The following is a 19,324-nucleotide window of genomic DNA, read 5'->3' on the forward strand; positions in this document are numbered from 1 at the left end:
TTCGTGCATGGGTCAGGTCCCTCTGGGTGGCCTGCAGGGATTGGGTCAAAACCCACAGTCCAATGCCTCCTTCAGCTCCTACCTGCCACTTCCGCTCATCCCAGCCCCACTGTGCCTGCCGCGGGCTCGTGCCCAATCATTCCTGATCAGGAGAGGCTCGCGCTGCTGCAGAAGCACTCGCCAGCATGAGCCCTGTGTCTAGCGCCCTCCCAAGAAGAGTTGCCTGCGGGATCGGGCTGAAACTGGCTCTCCAACATCCCCTTAGGGATCCCAGATTGTGAGAGGGTGCAGGCCAGGCTGAGGGACCTCACCAGTGCACAATTGGGCAGGGGAGGGACCTCGGGAGGGCTCCAGGGTGTGTCCGGCCCATCTGGCTCAGTCCCGATCGGCCAGACCCCAGCAGCAAGCTAACCTACCGGTCAGAGTATCTGCCCCCTGGTGGTCAGCTCACGTCATAGCAAGTGGTTGAGCATACTTAGCATATCATTAGCATATTACGCTTTGATTGGTTCTTTGGTTGTTCTGCTGTTTGGTCTATTCGCATATTACCCTTTTATTATATAGGACTAGAGGCCTAGTGCATGAATTCGTGCATGGGTGGAGTCCAGCCGGCCCAGCCCCAATTGGGACAGATTGGGGCGGGCCGATTAGGGGTGGGGCCTTCTGGGGGGAGGGGCCGAGGGAGGTTGGCCAGCCGACCCCACCCCCTGATCAGGCCAGTTCGCTGGCCGCTGTGGGTGTCATAGCAACTGGTTGTTCTGGTTGTTAAGGCATTCTGGTCGCTGGCTTTTTATATATATATAGATAATTATCTGAACTTTCATATACAGAGGTTGTTTAAAATAGAAACACAGTATTACAAAGCATTATATTTGATAAAAATTATATTTTAAATTCTACTTGGATACACATATTTTAATTTTAAATGCCTTTCTATAACTACCTTGTTATGGCTTTGTAATTGGTGCAATATGAATGGGGCTGCCCAGAGAATTTATTTAACAGACCCATGTTGAGTGCCCACTATGTCCCAAGTGCTCTCAGAATCACTGGGACCCAGCAGGTTTAAGGGAGACAATAATCTTGCCTTTGCAAAGTTCACGTGGACCATGTGAACAAGGAGAAGGATAAACTTATACATAAATAAATACTTTCAGAGTGATAGTGCCAGGAAGTATATAAAACAGGACAATGGGCTAGAAAGTGACTTGGAGGGAGGGCTACTTCAAAGACATGCCAGAGAAAGCCTCTCTGAGATGACGTTTGAATTGGGAATGAAATGAAGAGGGAAACCATGAAGTATTCTGGAGGAACAAAGTTCCAGGCAAAGGAATAAGCAAGTGCAAGGGCCCTGAGGTTGCATGAAATAAGACAATGTGTTTATGGTACAAAAAAAAAGCCAGTGTGGCTTCCACAGAGTGAACAAGAATATAGAGGGTGAAGAATTAAGCAGAGGCCAGATCATGAAGTGTCTTACAGGCCATTTTAAGCCTGTATATTGAAACTATATATATTGTCTAATATAACCTGTGCATTTTCTTCTCAAAGAGACTGTGTCAAGAGAGGCTGACATGCCTAGTTAGTCACAGAGTAGACACAAAGACCCAGATCTTCTGAATCTGAAAGAATCCCATGTGTTTTATACCACACAGAGCTGCGACTTGTTGGCACTGCCCAGCTAGCAATCGAAGGGACACAGCAAAGTCCAGGATGCTCAGCTGATAACAATCTTGAAAAAGAAATGTATTTTAATAAACACTGCCTTTATAATTATTCAAAGCGTGTGTATACATTTTGAAGGATACCCTATGTTTCCATTATATATTTTATGATACATACACTTGAAATATTTGTAATTTCAAAAAAGAGAAAAACTCTAGATGTCTACCTAGTGTTTTCTCTCTTACCTTCAATGCTATCATTCTATTCTTTAAAGCAATTTTAACTGATTTCATTATCAAATTATTAGACTTTTGTTTTGCACTTTCACATTTGATTTACAGCATAACTGACACATATTCATCACCATTTTACAGGGGACACTAGTGGATGGGCAACTATATTTGGCACAATCCATGGAAATGCTGATAAAGTGGCATTCACCCAGGAGTGCTGTAAGTGACATTGCTTCAATGACTCTGGATGTTTTGAGGTGTATAGGTTTATATGAGGAAGGTGATCAATTCCCTTTATATTTCCACTTCAGTTTAATGTGTTTCAGGATCACACTATATCTACTATGTGTCTGGGGACTGAAAAAGTAAAGAGAAAAATACAAAATGCTCCATTCATGCTCATTATTATTTATTTTTTAAAATATATTTTATTGATTTTTTTACAGAGAGGAAGGGAGAGGGATAGAGAGTTAGAAACATCGATGAGAGAGAAACATTGATCAGCTGCCTCCTGCACACCTCCCACTGGGGATGTGCCCACAGCCAAGGTACATGCCCCTGGCCTGAATCGAACCCGGGACCCTTCAGTCCACAGGCCGACGCTCTATCCACTGAGCCAAACCGGTCAGGGCTCATTCATGCTCATTATTGTATTAGTTTCTGATTGCAAGAATGTACAGGTGTGGACTAATTATGATAAGTAATAAAGAACTTACTCCCTTTAATTACTTTCTTCATACCAACTACTTTTCAGCTCTTATGGTAGGAATTGAGGGTCTAACACTAAGATGTGGCCCTAGCTCACACATGCTTAATATTGTAACAGGAAAAACAAGTCCCTATAGAAGCAGGAATGGTTCAGTATTAGTGAAAAACTTGAGGAATGGTGTTTGCATAAGGGACCATGGAAATCCCTTGGAAGAAATAATGGCTCTGCCATGGATGGGAAAAGACCCAGAGAGAAGATGACATTGAGATGAACTTAGAAAGTCATTGGATGGAGGGAAGGGTAAGAGGTAACAGAGTCAGCAGGAGAGAAAGATCAGCAAAATCCTGAGGTGAGAAGGTACAGGGCATGCTTCTCAATGCCTTTCATAGGGTGCTGGATGTGTGGTGGGGGAAGAGCAGGAGCTCAACCTGGAAGCATAGGGCCTGCCCATAAAGCATTTGGGCTGCATGCTTTGGAGTTTGGCCTCTATGTTATAGACAAAATTGTGTCTATGTATACACATGTATTACATATATGTGTAATAATCTAATATATTATATTATATAGAATATACATGATATAGGTACACACATAGACATAATTATGTAGGTGTATGAACAATAAAATACAACACTAACAGTATGTTATACACTTTGTAATACCAGGTTATAATTACCACTTATCATATATTTTATTATACACAAATATATCATATATACAAGTTAGAAATTAAAAAGAGTAAATTAAAAGATTAGAAAGAAATATAACTGAAAATTTTGATAGTTTCTCCCTGCACCACAATGGGTCATTTTGTAAACACCCCTTTGTGGAGATCACTTCTGTACACGTGGGCAACCACCCAAGTTTTGAGCCTGATTTTCTTTTATGAAGAGGAAAAGGCTCACAATAAGAAGTATTTGTGATAATGATGTTCCCATCAGAATTGTAGAGATTAGATTAGAATGGTGATTCTCAACTTGGGAAACTCCCCTCCCACCACTCATCCCAGAACATTTGACAATGCTTGAAGACATTTTGGGTTGTCACAGCTGGAGGGAGGTGGGTTACTACTGGCATCTAGTGGGCAGAGGCCACAGACACTGCTGAACACCCTAAAGTGCACAGAACAGCTCCCAACAACAGACAGTGATCTGATCCAAATGTCAATCTTGCCTGAGGAGAAAGAATGCTGACAGATATACTGGTTATTATGTTTCTTGCAATGCTCCAGACTAATACTAAGAATCTGAACCCAGAAAATACCATTGGGAAGAGTGAGGTAGAGAGATGCAAGAAGCATTTCAGAAGACTCCACATAGCTGGGGGTGAGGTTAGCTTGCAGGTGAGGAAGTTCTGCTCACAGTCTGATTTAGGCAATAGGACCAGCTTGGGCTATACGGAATTCTTTTATTGGTAAACAAGGGTGTCCAACCACAAGTTTTCAATGTAAATAACACTATTCTCAATATCAATAGACATTGAAGTAGTATTTGGGAAGTTGAGCTAATTACCATAAACTTATAAATGATATAGAATATTTTCCAAAACTTTATACACTAGAAGGCATCTTGTGAATTAAGTAGGTACTCAACACAAGTTTCTTGAATTGATGAAAAGTCAGTAAAATTGATTTTTAAAATCGAGTTTGGATAAAAGTAGTCTAAAAGAAGCCAAGCAATTACAAAGAATTTATACTCAGATTTAAATGAATAATAATAAAGCTTAAATTTTGAAAATAACTCTTTCTTAGCTCCATCAAAACAAATATCCATGGGATTAGAGGCAAAATCAAATGCTTCATAAATGGGTGTTCTTCCTCAGACCACCCTCCCCCCCCCCACCACCACATACACGTGATTGATTGTCCCATGGGCCAACTTGGTCTGGTTTCACCATAGAGTTCTCACTCCTTTATGTCATTGTCTTAATGATTATGAAGGCTCCTTCAGAGCAAGTTCTGAAGCCTGTTTTTTCCTTCTAAATGCTTCCCAAAAACGACCCTTCAGTTTTCTTGGCTTTGTAGCTGCTCTATACCCTTTACCTTCCACTTTAACTTCATAGCAATAAACACAAAAAACCCAGGTGAGAGCATATCTGACTTGGTTGGTTTTAATAGGCATGATGGTGGCTACTGTAGAACCTGCATCTAACTCTTCTCTAAGAGGAGTTTAAAGGGGGAAAAGACTTGAATTTAATTTGAATCAACAAGTGTTTATTGAGCTGCCTCTTTATGCCACTTGATTAAATTGAATTGACTCAATTATACCCATTAAAGATTTACTCAAACATACTAATGTCCCTCATTGAGAAGAACATAATCTTGTTTCCCTACACATTTTGTTTGTTTGTTTGGGGTTTTTGTTTATTTGCTATTTAAACATTTCTATGGTTTCTTTCTAGTCGCTTGTTAAGTGACTATGAAAAGAACACTGGGAGCTTGAACTGAGATGAATGCCACACTGGTCAGTATTTGACTACAAGAGAATTTTTATTTTCTTTTATTATGGGACTGAATTATTTCATCAACATACATTCAAAGAAAAGAGAACAATGTCAGTTATCAGAGATAAAGTCATAATTAAAGTATTTGCCTAGTGAAATCTTGCTCTTTTGGGCCCCTAGTTCTAAACCAGTATCCACCACGTTGTGACTGCAAAGAAACAGAATTGGAGTGTGTGAACGCTGACTTAAAGTTGGTGCCGCCCGTTTCCAGCAACGTAACGCTGCTGTGAGTAGAATTCACATCTTAATGATATTTGCTCCTAAAGTCACTGGAAAAGTGTGGAGCCTGATTTAATCTCTCTTCGTTATGTTTTATGTTACTTGTATATTAAAAAATAATAGAAATACCCTTTAAAACCTCCTGTCATCCAAGAATTCTGTGTGCTTCTTCTCTGGGGAAACGTCTTAAACATTGTATGTTAGGTTACCCAGGTTATCCTTTAGCTCGCAAATGCCTGTCATCTGGAGTTCTTATTTTCACTTACTTTATGATTTATGTATTGTTGTTAATATGCCATTACTATACAATTAAAAATCAAAATTAAGGGAGAGCACTCACTTATTTTACCTCCTTTTTAAAAGTGGTAATTTGTTTGAAGTAGGAAGGTATAAGAGAGCTACAAAGCTAGTTGTGTCATAATCATGCATGTGTTTGTGTACTTTGCATAATGTTTTCAGAGTCTCTGGAATTTGCTGTCATATCACAATTTTGGTATGCATAAGCTGGTTGTTTTTTGGGTCTTGTTTATTGTGTTCTATTAAAATATCCAAAGAATAAAAGACAAAATTAAATCCCCATAGATGTCCCCATCTATTATGCTAACTGTCTAAAGTGGTCAAATGCTTGCAAGCTGTTTTAATTTTGTGCTATGGACATTTTGTTATCACATGAGAAAGTCTTCAGTTACAACACTGCTTTTCAAATGTGTGAAGTGGCGTGAAGGATCATCAGAAAGGCTCTTCGCAAGCACAGAGCTTCCAGGAAGAGTTTGCTTGGTCATAAAATCCTTACTGAAATCTTCTTTATATGTTATTTTAGGTCTCTGAAGAAAAACAAAATTCACAGTCTTCCAGATAAAGTTTTCATCAAATACACAGAACTTAAAAAGATGTAAGTAGCTATTAAGGGTGTATTAATGGGGAAATCCGGTGGGGTTTTGTTTATGATGTTTTTGACCTAAAAGTAAAACAAAATATAAAGTTGATTATCTATATATTAAATTTACTTATCTAAATGTAATTAATATTAGATAATAAAGCATTAAAAAGTATATTATCTTTCCATTTCATAATTTAAAGTGAACTGGTTTTATTATAAACATTTTTGGAGTTAAATTGGAGTTCAGATGAAGCAGCTCAATCAAAAAATACATAGTTCTGTGCTTTTACTCCAAGTCATTTGGAAAATGACATTGCAGATTCAGAGGCACTAATTGCACCTTTTACCTTGGAAAAAGAGTGTGAGCACAAAAACACTGACCAAAACAAAACAAAACACACACACACACACACACACACACACGGACATCTGTAATAACTTTCAACAATAAAGGTATATTAAACAAACAAACAGGAAAAAACACTGACAAGAAAGATCAGATAATTTAACACACAGAATGCTGAGATACAACTGTCTTTCAGGATGACAGAAGAAAATGTGACCTTAGTGAAAGCAGGGATATTATATCTGAGGAAAGAAAATGTGAATAAACCGCAGTCAGCAGTGAAGAAATGCTAGTCAGTGAGGAGCTAAGTGCCAACATGCTTCCAGCATTGTCCCAGAAAGAAAACCAGGGTCTGGGAGATGTGATCCCTGAGATCATCTCTCTGGAGGACAGAGGTGGATTGTCCAACTCCACCTCAACTTGCATGAACCATCCTTTCACAGCATCCACATCAAAATAGAAATGGCTTTTGCTTTGCTTCCCTGCTCACTGAGCAACCTTATGATGACTACATTAACTTCCCAAATGATTCATTCTAAAGTATTTTGGAAGTTACCTTGGATAGACACCAAACGCACTCCTACTAGTGAAATGGGATACCATCTATTTAAATAAAGACATTGAGCATGTTCAGCATTGGAGAGTTTGGAAGCTATGTATCAGTCCCTCTGAGCCTGGTCACTCTGGGATAATGAAGAGATCAAGTTCTACATTTGCCAGGATGATCTTTAGACTAGATTTTAAAATTAGCAAGGTAATACTGTAGGACCCCTTGGCAGTGCCATCTTATTGTTTGGTTCTTCAACATTAGATATGGACGAGAACGTTAAAATCCAGGAATAAAAACAATCTGATCCTTTGCTGCTCCTGAACAGATGCACTTGGTTTGAAATGCCATCAACAATTCTGTGTTGTTTGTGAATTGGGAACAGACTCCCTCATCCAAGAAAGGAAGTCACCAAAGGATGGCAGGACCTTGTGTGAGTGTAGGTAACCATGCTGAGGTTTCATTACAGCCTCTGTAAATCCCATCTGCTGTAGGAGCCTGCAGCTTCATCCTGGAGCATGTGGTCACATTGTCCTTGTCCCACAGGAGTAGCTAAGCCTTAGCTCTGGATTTCCAGATTCCTCTAGAGAAAAGGTTTTAACTGTACTACTTCTGGTCTTACTGGAAATTCATAGAATCACCACTTGTTCATTATAGGGATCAATATTGCCTCTGTGCAGCCTGAATAATGCTCAAGGGAGGAAAAATTAAATAGCACTGGCAAAAAGGAAGGGAAAAGATTCATGCTTTAGAGTAGCTTTTAAATTTTGTTATCTAGAGTTAGAGAAAGATTTATGAATTTCTAATTAAATCTTATTAATCTTAAGGTAACTTATGACAGTCTGCAATGGTTAAATAACTTACTAGATCTTTAACTAGTTAGTGTAAAAGCCAGAATTAGAGCCCATATCTTCTGATGCTCAATGCAATGTTTATTTTACTTTTAAAGTATATTTTTATTGATTTCAGAGAAGAAGGGAGAGGAGGAGGTAAATAGAAACATCAGTGATGAGAGAGAATAATTGATCAGCTGCCTCCTGCATGCCTGACATTGGGGATTGAGCCTGAAATTTGTGCATGTGCCCCGACCAGGATCCAACCATGACCTCCTAGTTCATAGGTCGATACTCAACTGCTGAGTCATGTTGGCCAGGCCACTGTGTTTAATTTATAATAACCAGAAACTTCAAGATAGAAAAAAATTTTTCTTAGCATCTAATTAAATCTTCTACCAACACATCCTGTCCTGCTTCATGCAGAACTCCCTTCTATACCTTTTACCTCCTAATTTGAAGGAGGCTGACTTCTGGGGAGGCAGGGGCGGTCACTAAAGGATCAAGTAAAGAGAATTACAATTAGACTTCTTAGGCCAAGTTCTTTCCTGGACCACTGAGCCATAGCTTTGTTCTAGGTCAATACTTACCTCGCATGGTATCTGCTAGCTCACTGAAAAGAAGAATATGGGAGAACTAGCTTAGATAACTCAGGCTCCAATTTTTTTAGTGATAAAAAAGTAGGAATTAATGTTAGTTGCCAGATCAGGTGGAAACTTTTCCAAGTAAATGTTTAACTCTGCTTTGTCTGAGAAAATTTAGGTAAAACATTATAGCCTGATATCACCCAGCAGGGGTTCTCTTGATGCAAGTTATTTGATGCTTTCTAGGCAATTTGATTCCCCCTCCCCTCCTGAGACTCACAGATAATAGATTATAAGACTCCCATCAGTAAACATTCACTAAGTGTCTATTATATGAAAGGGATAGCACAGGGGATAAAATACAATTATTTATGTTTATTTATCCTTTTTTAATTTAGAAAGAATGCCTATATTTGGGATTCTCATTTGGAATTTGGCCCTCAAAGTCTGTCAGGTAGGGAAGATATCATTAGATTTATTTCAGAAATATGGGAACCCACCCTTGGAGAAGAAAGGCCATTTGTCCTAAGTCAGCCAGTTGACAAGTACTGAAGCTTGACCTCAAAGCCAAACCTCTGACTATGGTCTTTTGGAAGTTCACCAACATTGTTCAGTCTCAGAACATTGCTGTTATCAATGAAAACATCCAGTGACCAAACTTTGATATTAAAATTACTCAGGTCTTTTCAAAAATTATTCAGACACCCTACATCATCTCATAATCTCAGCAATCCTTCCTTAAAATCTCTCTTCCAACCCTCTTTCCTCATATTCCTCAGCTCTTCCTGCCACTTTCTCCTGACCTGCCAGAAAAGTCTTGCCCAGCCCCAGGCAAGCCCTTGTCCCTCCTGTCCTTCTCCTCTTTCATTTTTCTTCCTAATTCTGCATTACTGTAGCCCAAATGATCAAAGTACAAAATCCAAACCATCCCCAGGAAAAGAAGACACCAAATGGGCAACCCAGAGCTCTTGGATAGCAGAGAGCAGGTGGGTAAAAGATGTCAAAAACCCCATGTTCATTCATTCTTTCAACAAATATTTATTGATATCTATGAGGTGCCAGGCTCTGAATATACAGCAGAAAACACCTATGAAAAACCCTCTTCTCACAGAGCTTAACCTCCCATGGAGGAAGACAGATAATAAAATACGTAGTGTGTTAGATAGTGACTAGGGCTATGGAGAAAAATAAACCAGGAAGGGAATTAAAGGTTGATGAGGGAAAGGAATTTTAAACAATATCAATATGCTAATAAACTGTGTCCTGTCACATAACTCTACTACTTCCCCAAGCATCTCAAAAGCTCCCCCCATTCTGAAATTCACCTCATGAGACTGATCGAAGCACACCCAATCAGGCTTCTATGTCACTCTTCAGATATTTAACACTGACCATCACCCTGCAGCCATCACAAGTCCTTTTTCCAAGCAGCCTCAGAACCTTCAATTCTTCCCTAAGAGGCTGGTTTCAAATCTGTCATTATCTGCTGACACTACTCTGCCCTGTGTGTAGTATCTAGAATAATATGATCACTGTGATGCGGCCATAGAACTTCCTTTCTGAACCTCACATGTACTAAAGTTACATTTGCTCTTTTGGTAGCTACTTCATACCCTTAACTCCCAGCCATATTGCCTCTAAAGTTCCCAATCCTGTGTCAAATGTATCACTGCTAAGTGATAGCTTCTCCATCTTGCAGTTGTCACTTACCATTTGAGAGTACCCCTACCCAGTCTCATCCTGTTGGATTCAGCTTTTCTTACCAGAGTATGAATATCTTTTTGGATCATCCAACATAATTCACTCCCAGTATTCTGTCATCTGAAAATAAGATGATCCATCTGAAGTCATAGAGTGAAATACTGAAGAGGACAATCATCTTCCAAGACCCCTTCACCAATATTCTTTAGAAAATGTGTATCTTTATTTTTGTCCATAAAAACATCATAAAACCACTATGTCAATGCCTGATAAACATATAAGCAATGTTGGCCACACTTTTTTGTCTGATCACTTTTTCAAAGACAATCAAGTTGGTCTGCCTGTCCTATTTCTCATGAACTACCTTATCCCCTTTCTCTCTGAGACACTTACAAAGCAGCATTGCAATAGCTTGTTCTTCAATCTCTCCTAGAACCAATGTAGCTTATGAAACCCACTTCTTCCCTTTTTGAAAAATTAAAATTGCATTTGCCATCTTTAATTTTCCAACTGCTCTTCCTTTGTCCAGATTCCTCAGTAATTGATCATGACTTGGTGTTCTCATTTTTGTGTTTCTCAGTTTCTAGGAGACATCTTCCAAACCATGGGACTTTGACTCATTTTGATTAACATATTCTACCATCTTGGGCTTTCACATCTCCTGTCCTATATCCTTTCTATTTCCTTCAGTCTTAGATCATCTTCATTGACTGGGAAGACAGAAACTATGTAGGAGTTGAGAATTTGTTTTGTATACTATTGCATAATATTATAAAATAGAACCTATATAATAGGCTTGGACTTTTTATTAAAATTGTCTTATTTCTAAAATATAATAGAAATACATTGATATTGCCCACACTATTATTCACTGTCTGAGTTTTGAACATGAAAAACCATTTTTCAACTTTGATTCTATTTTTGTGAACCACTCACATTTGTCCTTGAATTTTGAAGAAACTGCTTACTGACCACCATACCCTCCCTCTAAGTGAGATGATCTTTCTGGTTCTCTCATGTACCAGGTACCACTGCCACCACCACCCCTCATTGTTGCATATGTTGAAACATAGCTGAAGATCAATGAGTATTTGTTGAAGGAATGATATGCAAGACTAAACAGATTGTGGGGAGCATCTTCAGCATCTTCAGCAGGGAACATAAGCAGAAACACTCAAAGGATATCGGGAAGAGAATGAACAGGGCAGGTTGTCTAAAAAAAAAAAAAAGAATGTACACAGGAAATGATGGTGCATGTGCTAGAAAGGTCATTGAACCATGATTGTAGGGCCTTTAAATGCCAGGCTAAAGAATTCAAGCTTTATTCTGTCTAACCAGGGAAAAGACATGTATAAATTTGTGTTTTAGATCGTTTTGAGCTAGTAAAGTTAATATGCATTCTTAAGTTGTTTTGGAATATAGCTTAAGAAATACCAAATTTAACATTGAGTCTCTCTGGTCTGAAATGCTGTAAATATTCACAGTGAAGTTGAGGTCATGTAGGTGCTCAGAAGAAGAAATTCCTAACTCAAAATGAAATTTTTATTGCCAGGTGAATAAATGTTGCTCAATTATCTGAAAGCTTTGTTATTGATTAGTTTATTAACTTTAATAATCTTTAAAAATATCAAGCCTTTCTAATTTGGGGGAGGAACAATTTAAGATGATCTTTCAGAGAAATACAGTATAATTTATGGGACTGACTACAATACTTTCTCACTGCTACCATGGAAACTACCAGTCATTCTCTCCTCATTGTAACATAAACCTTATATAATTTAGGAATTCCATGTTAGGCTGGTTCTTGTTCAAGGCAATCATTGGCAACACAATGTAATTCAGTGAGTCATCTGGCTCATGAATACACTATGATGAGTTAAAAAATAGTCCCAAAACATGCATGTCATTAAAGTATTTGCTTTAGTTCCAGGTACATAAATTCCTGATGTTTCTGCTTAAAAACTCCTGACAGCTGAAACAGCAGGAATTCGTGAACCAGTAAGTTATTCTTAGAGTAGCTATTCAATGTAAAATATATTAAATGGACTCCTATCTCCACTCTGAATGAGAAGGGATCACTACTTGCTAAATTGTCAGGTTTCCAAATTTCCCTTAATATTCACCAAGCTAGTATTCTTCAAGGAAGAAAGGGGATGCTAGAGAATAGAGTAAAAATTTGGCACCTGAGTCTGAGACAGGGCACTTAAGACTCTAGTTCTTTCTTGGGTGCCAACAAGCTGACTAAATACACTAGAAGCTCTTTATTATTTAAGGAGATGGAGTCTTAACTTGTGTCAGTGAAGGCAGGTAGGCTATACACATCAGGTGAGTCATGCAGCTCTGGATGGGTGGCTCAGTTGGTTGGAGCATTGTCCTGTACACCAAAAGGCTGTGGGCTCGATTGCCAGTCAGGGCACATACCAAGGTGCCAGTTGGATTCCCAGTCAGGAGGGCATGAAAGAGAGGCAACCCTCTCTAAAAATCAATGAAAAAAATATCCTTGTGTGAGGATTAACAAAAAATTAAAAATAAAAGTAAATACATAAATAAATAAAAGCACAAGGTTGAATTCACAATTCATGACAGCACCCATCTCTTCAAGATTGACAACATGTGGGTAAAATGTGCATTGCCTTTTTGAATTATTTATCTTGAATAAAATGTAAATAGTACTAGTTAGGCAGTAAATTTTATATTTTAAAGGAACTTCTATATATCCATACTATATTATTATATTCTTTTTCTATTTATATTTGCTATTATAATTCATCATATTAACTTTCATTACATCACTTCACAGGCTCAGTAAATGCTACAACAGAAATTGATCTGTATGGACTCATTGTATTCATAGAAGAACTTTATTTTTTAATATGTTTTTATTGATTTTAAAGAGAGATGAAGGGAGAGGGAGGGAGGGAGGGAGGGAGAGAGAGAGAGAGAGAGAGAGACATCAATCAGCTGCCTCCTTCATGTTCCCTACTTGGTATCAAGCCTGCCACCAGGGTATGTGACCTGACTAGGAATCAAACCAGCATCTCTCAATGCATGGGATGATGCTCAACAAACTGAGCCACACCAGCCAGAGACCATAGAAGAAGTTTAAACCAAAAGCAGAATTCATGCTGTAATGTGAAGGGTCTCTTCACAGACATGGTGCAAGGGGAGGAGGTTGGAATGACAACCGGACTCACTAGGTTTCAAGTTTACTCTGTAGGACAGAAATTGATGTTTTTTGTTATCACTATGAATGTAAAGCATGTGCTCTCTAGTGCCAACCTTTCCCACATGGTGGTACACAGAGAAATGACAATATCTGTTCAACATTTGGGGTAAAAGTTCAGTTTTATTTACAGCTGGAAGCTGATCTTGACTTTGCCTAGCTACCCAGAGGGCTGAGTGCATCAATATCCTAGCACACCTGTAACACATTCATGATTCATAGGCTTTTCTAGATAATAATTACAGTATAAGCAAATTCAGAGTATAGCCAGGTGCCCAATGAGTATGTGTCCTACCAATAGTTTTGCAGTGAATTATTATAACAACTAAGAAAGTGTTGTATAATGTTTTAGAAACCAAATCAAATCCAAATAAGAGCTAGGGAAGCCATTTTATAGACTATGTAGTCATTAGTTACTATTATTTCTGTGGATATTTCCTGCCCCTAATTGTCTTTGGTAAATATGTATTCAGGGTTAACCTCTCATTGTATAATGAGCACAGGAAAAGGAAATTGTTTACTTAGATACTCCTGATCGTGTTCTTATTGAATCCATACTAGACTGCTAAATTGCTTTGAAGGTTAAGTAAATCATGACTGGGGGAAAAAGATGGTGGCAAGGCAGGACAGCAGTGAGGGAGCGATGTGGGGTGTGTGTGTGTGTGTGTGTGTGTGTGTGTGTGTGTGTGCATGAGTGAGAGACAGTTAGATCCTGCAGGACTTTTGGGGGATGGCGGACCGGGCTCTCTTAGATGGGTAGCCCCTGTCACCACTGCAAGCACTCCCTGGTGGCCGGTGCTGGCAAAGAAAACATGCCATCTTGAAGGGGAGAGCTGCTGTGACTAGGATCCCAGCCTCACCACCATTCAGACTTGCATCAGACAACACCCAGGAACCTATAGCCACTCTGGCCTGCTACCTCAGCTTCAGGTCCACAGACACTGGGACTCCAGCCTCTCCAGCCACAGGCTCCTGGGAGTCCGCCAGTCCACCACTGCTGCCACATGCTTTCCAGTGACTGGGTCCTCCAGTGACTCTCCTGCTGACCCACCTCAGCAGCCACAGGCATTGCTCAGCCAGAGTGAGCAGAAGGAAGGAAATAATAAAGATCAGAGTGGAATTAAATGACATACAGATTTTTAAAAAAAAATACAAAAGGTCAATAAAACCAAGAGCCGGTTCTTTGAAAGAATAAACAAGATTGATGAACCTCTAGCCAGGTTCACCAAGAAGCTAAGAGATATGACCCAAATAAACAAAATCAGAAATGAAAGAGGCAAAATAACAACAAATCCCACAGAAATACAAAAGATTGAAAAAAAATACTATGAACAACTGGTCAGCCTAGAAGAAATGGACATATTCCTAGAAAAACACGACCTTCCAAAACTCAATCAAGAAGAATAAAAAAATATGAATAGGCCTATAACTATGGAAGAAATTGAAGCAGTAATCAAAAGACCTCCAGCAAACAAAAGCCGACAGCTTCACAGGGGAGTTTTACCAAACATTCAAAGAAGAACAAAACCTACCCTCCTCAGACTATTCCAAAAACTTCAAGAAGGAACACTTACGAGCTCTTTCAATGAAGTTAGCATTACTCTAATCCCAAAACCAGATAAAGACACTACACAGAAAGAGAATCACAGGCCAATATATCTGATGAACATAGATGCTAAAATCCTCAACAAAATTCTAGCAAATCAGATCTAGCATTACATTAGAAAGATCATGCACTATGACTAAGTGGGATTTATTCCAGGGATGCAAGGATGGTACAACATCCACAAATCAATAAACGTGATGCATCACATAAACAAATTGATAGATAAAAATCACATAATCATATCAATTGATGCAGAAAAAGCATTTGACAAAATCAAACACCCTTTCTTGATTAAAAACTCTCAGCCAAGTGGGAATAGAGGGATCATACCTCAACATAATAAAAGCCTTATATGACAAACCTACAGGCAACATTATACTCAATGGGCAAAAACTAAAACCAATTCCCCTAAAAACATTAACAAGACAGGGATCCCCACTCTCACCTGTTCAACATAGTACTGGAAGTGCTAGCCATAGCGTAAGACAAGAAGAAATTAAAGGTATCCAAATTGGAAAAGAAGAAGTAAAACTGTCATTATTAGCAGATGACATGATATTGTACTTAGAAAACCCTAAAGACTCCATAAAAAAACTACTCAATTTAATAAATGAATTAGAAAATGTAGCAGGATACAAAATTAACACCCAGAAATCTATGGCTTTTTTATACACCAATAATGAACTCACAGAACGAGAAACAAACAAACAAACAAACAAAAAAGAAACAATCCCACTTACCATTGCAGCAAAAAAATTAAGATACCTAGGAATAAACTTAACTAAGGAGGTAAAATTCCTGTACTCAGAAAACTACAGGAAATTGCAAAAAGAGATTGAGGAAGACATATACAAATGGAAGAATATACCATGTTCATGGATTGGTAGAATCAACATCATTAAAATGTCCAAACTACTTAAAGCAATCTATAGATTTAATTCAATCCCCATTAAAATAGCAAAGGCATATTTCACAGATATAGAACGAAGTCTCCAAAAATTCACATGGAACAAAAAAAAGATCCCAAATAGCCACAGCAATCTTGAGAAAGAAGAATAAAGTTGGAGGGATCACATTACCAGGTATCAAGCTATATTACAAAGTCGCTATTCTCAAAACTGCCTAGTACTGGCACAAGAACAGACATATACCAATGGAACAGAACAGAGAACCCAGAAATCGACCCAAGCCATTATGCTCAATTAATATTTGACAAAGGAGGCATGAACATACAATGGAGTCAAGACAGTCTTTTCAATAAATGGTGTTGGGAAAATTGGACAGATACATGCAAAAAAAAAATGAAACTAGACCACCAACTTATACCATACACAAATATAAACTCAAAATGGATAAAAGACTTACACATAAGATGGGAAACCATAAATATTTTAGAAGAATCCATAGGCAGCAAAATAGCAGAAATATGTTGTAGCAATATTTTTACCAATACAGCTCCAAGGACAATGGAAACTAAGGAGAAAATAAACAAATGGGGCTACATCAAAATAAAAAAGCTTCTGCACAGCAAAAGATGCCATCAACAAAACAAGAAAGCCCACTACATGGGAGGACATATTTGCCAATGTTATACCCAATAATGGTTTAAACTCTAAAATTCATAGGGAACTCATACATCTTAACAGAAGGAAGATAAATAATTCAATCAAAAAAATGGGCAAAGAACTTAAATAGATACTTTTCGAAAGAGGACATACAGAAAGCTGAGAGACATATGAAAACATGCTCAAAGTCACTAATCATCCGAAAGATGCAAATCAAACGACAATGAGGTACCATCTCACACCTGTTAGAATGGCTATCATCAACAAATCAACAAATGACAAGTGCTGGAGAGGATGCAAAGAAAAAGGAACCCTCGTATACTGCTGGTGGGAATGCAGATTGGTGGAAAACAGTATGGCATTTTCTCAAAAAATTAAAAATGGAACTCCCATTTGAACCAGTAATCCCACTTCTAGGAATATATCCCAAGAAATCAGAAATACCAATCAGAAAGGGCACATGTTCATATGTTCATAGCAGCACACGTGCCCAACAGCAGATGAATGGATTAAAAACCTGTGGTACATCTACATAATAAAATACTACACTGCTGTAAAAATGAAAGAACTTTTAACCATTCACAGCAGCATGGATGAACATGGAGAGCATTATGCTAAGCGAAATAAGCCAGTCAGAGAATAACATAAACTAATGAACAAAAATAGTTCCGGCCCTAACCGGTTTGGTTCAGTGGATAGAACGTCCGTCTGCAGACTGATGGGTCAGGTTTGATTCCGGTCAAGGGCATGTACCTTGGTTGCAGGCACATCCCCAGTAGGGGGTGTGCAGGAGGCAGCTGATCGATGTTTCTCTCTCATCGATGTTTCTAACTCTCTATCCCTCTTCCTTCCTCTCTAAATATATATATAAATAGATACAGAGAAGCATTGAACATACCGTCAAACTTTAGAGGGAAGGCAGGGGGTGGGGTTAAGAGATCAACCAAAGGACTTGTATGCATGCATATAAGCATAACCAATGGACACAGACACTCGGGGGTTGAGGGCATGTGCTGGGGGATAGGGGTGGCCAGGGAGAGATCAGTGGGGTTAAAAGGAGGCTTATGTAATACTGTGCGTAATACTTTAAACAATAAAGAATTTTTAAAAAAGTAAATCATGACTGGCAAGTTGAAATTGGTGAACTAGCCCCAGTTCAATCTCTGGTGTTTTTTTGGACCTCAAGCACTTTGCCAACTTGCCTTGTGCTTCTCACTCTGCATCTCAATATAGAAAGGAATAAAACTTGCCCTCTTATTTTTTTATTTTTTATTTTGTGGGAATAGAGCAAACAGAAACGAGGAGATTGCGGTAGAACTTGGCTGTGAGAGACTGGCTGGTTTCTCATGGTGAGCACTCCTGCAGGTCAGACCAGAAAGACTGCCGTGGTTCCCATTTGCAAAAACAGAACGAGTTCCCTCTAAATGTCACACCAGAGTTCAGTGGTACATCCCAGAGATGCCCCAGTCTCACTGTATGGGTTCTACAGGGTCAGCAGGTATCAGCTGGGCTCTCAGTCATCTGTCCTTAGAAATGTCTTCACATCCCCATATGGGAGTTGGACTTGAGATTTCATAAGCCAAGTTCACAAATGTCTTTAGGGAAAGAAAGTGGATCACACATTCAACAACCTGATGAAGCACACAAACTATGATCATGTGACTCTTCTATCTTATTCCCACCAGATTTCTTCAGCACAATTGCATTAGACACATATCCTGGAAAGCATTTTTTGGATTACATAATCTGCAAATATTGTAAGTAATCTCTTTATAATTATGTTATGAGTATAATTTTAAGTAATGATTAAAGGGGTAGAATGGTATTTTTGAAAGGTGTGACTTAGTTGTAGAGAAATGGGAAGATTACATTATTACAAAGGGCTTAGATTAGTTACTACATTGAAAGTAAGATTTAGAGGCTCTCCTTAACCTTGTCTACTCAAATTTGGGTCATTTCCACAATATTTTGGCTTTTTATTTTTTCTAACCCATGCTAACTTACCTATACACTTTCTTAAAGTGCTAGTCTACTAAGGATGTGACCAAAAAGGACAAAAGCAAAAATCATAACCCCCATATTTATTCTACTCTTATTCTGAAACATAATATCCCGACATGCTATTTTGGGCCACTTTCCTGGTCCTGACTGTGGTGTTGCACACACTAGGCTTGTGGCTATCTGTGTCTCCTGCTGTCCCTTGCTTTCCCCCTCCCCCTCAGTAAAATGCTTTTAGAAACAGATGCCCGTGCTTCATGGTCATCATCAATGGCTCATATTCTAATTCACGTGACTAAAATGGGGTCATGAATTTACCTAATTCGCTCACTCATGCTATTTGTAGATATCTCAACCACAACTGCATTACAGCCCTCAGACCTGGAGTGTTCAAGGACCTGCATCAGCTAACTTGGCTGTAAGTATTCTAGCTTTTCCTGGCCCAATTTTAATGATATTTATCAGTGTTCACAGTTTCCATCTATTTGTGTATCTTGTTTACTGTACTTATTTTTCTAGTTGTCACATAATCTGGAGCACTTGACCGAAGCAATTTGAGTGGTAGCTGTGTGAAAATAACTGGTGTCATGCCCTAGCAGGTTGGCCTCTGAGCCCAGAACTGGGCTTGCTGAGGCTTCTGTCCACCCAGTGTTTACCTAGGGCCGCATTTCTCACCTCAGCTCTATTGGCATGTAGTACCAGATAATTCTTTGATT

The 19,324-nt window shown here is 38.7% G+C and overlaps 1 protein-coding gene across 2 annotated transcripts in view; it reads left to right on the forward strand.

The window, feature by feature from the left end:
• The window catches only part of RXFP2 (relaxin/insulin like family peptide receptor 2), a 61,194-nt gene that overhangs the window by 20,718 nt on the left and 21,152 nt on the right, over window positions 1-19,324 (forward strand). For both annotated transcript variants that reach the window (XM_006085471.3, XM_006085472.3), the window contains exons 3-7: window positions 2,037-2,114; window positions 5,227-5,332; window positions 6,146-6,217; window positions 18,296-18,367; window positions 18,955-19,026. In XM_006085471.3, the coding sequence (XP_006085533.1) occupies window positions 2,037-2,114; window positions 5,227-5,332; window positions 6,146-6,217; window positions 18,296-18,367; window positions 18,955-19,026 (400 nt within the window). The remainder of the gene's footprint in view (window positions 1-2,036; window positions 2,115-5,226; window positions 5,333-6,145; window positions 6,218-18,295; window positions 18,368-18,954; window positions 19,027-19,324) is intronic.

This window comes from Myotis lucifugus, unplaced genomic scaffold, assembly GCF_000147115.1.
Source record: "Myotis lucifugus unplaced genomic scaffold, Myoluc2.0 scaffold_19, whole genome shotgun sequence".
NCBI lineage: Eukaryota > Metazoa > Chordata > Mammalia > Chiroptera > Vespertilionidae > Myotis > Myotis lucifugus.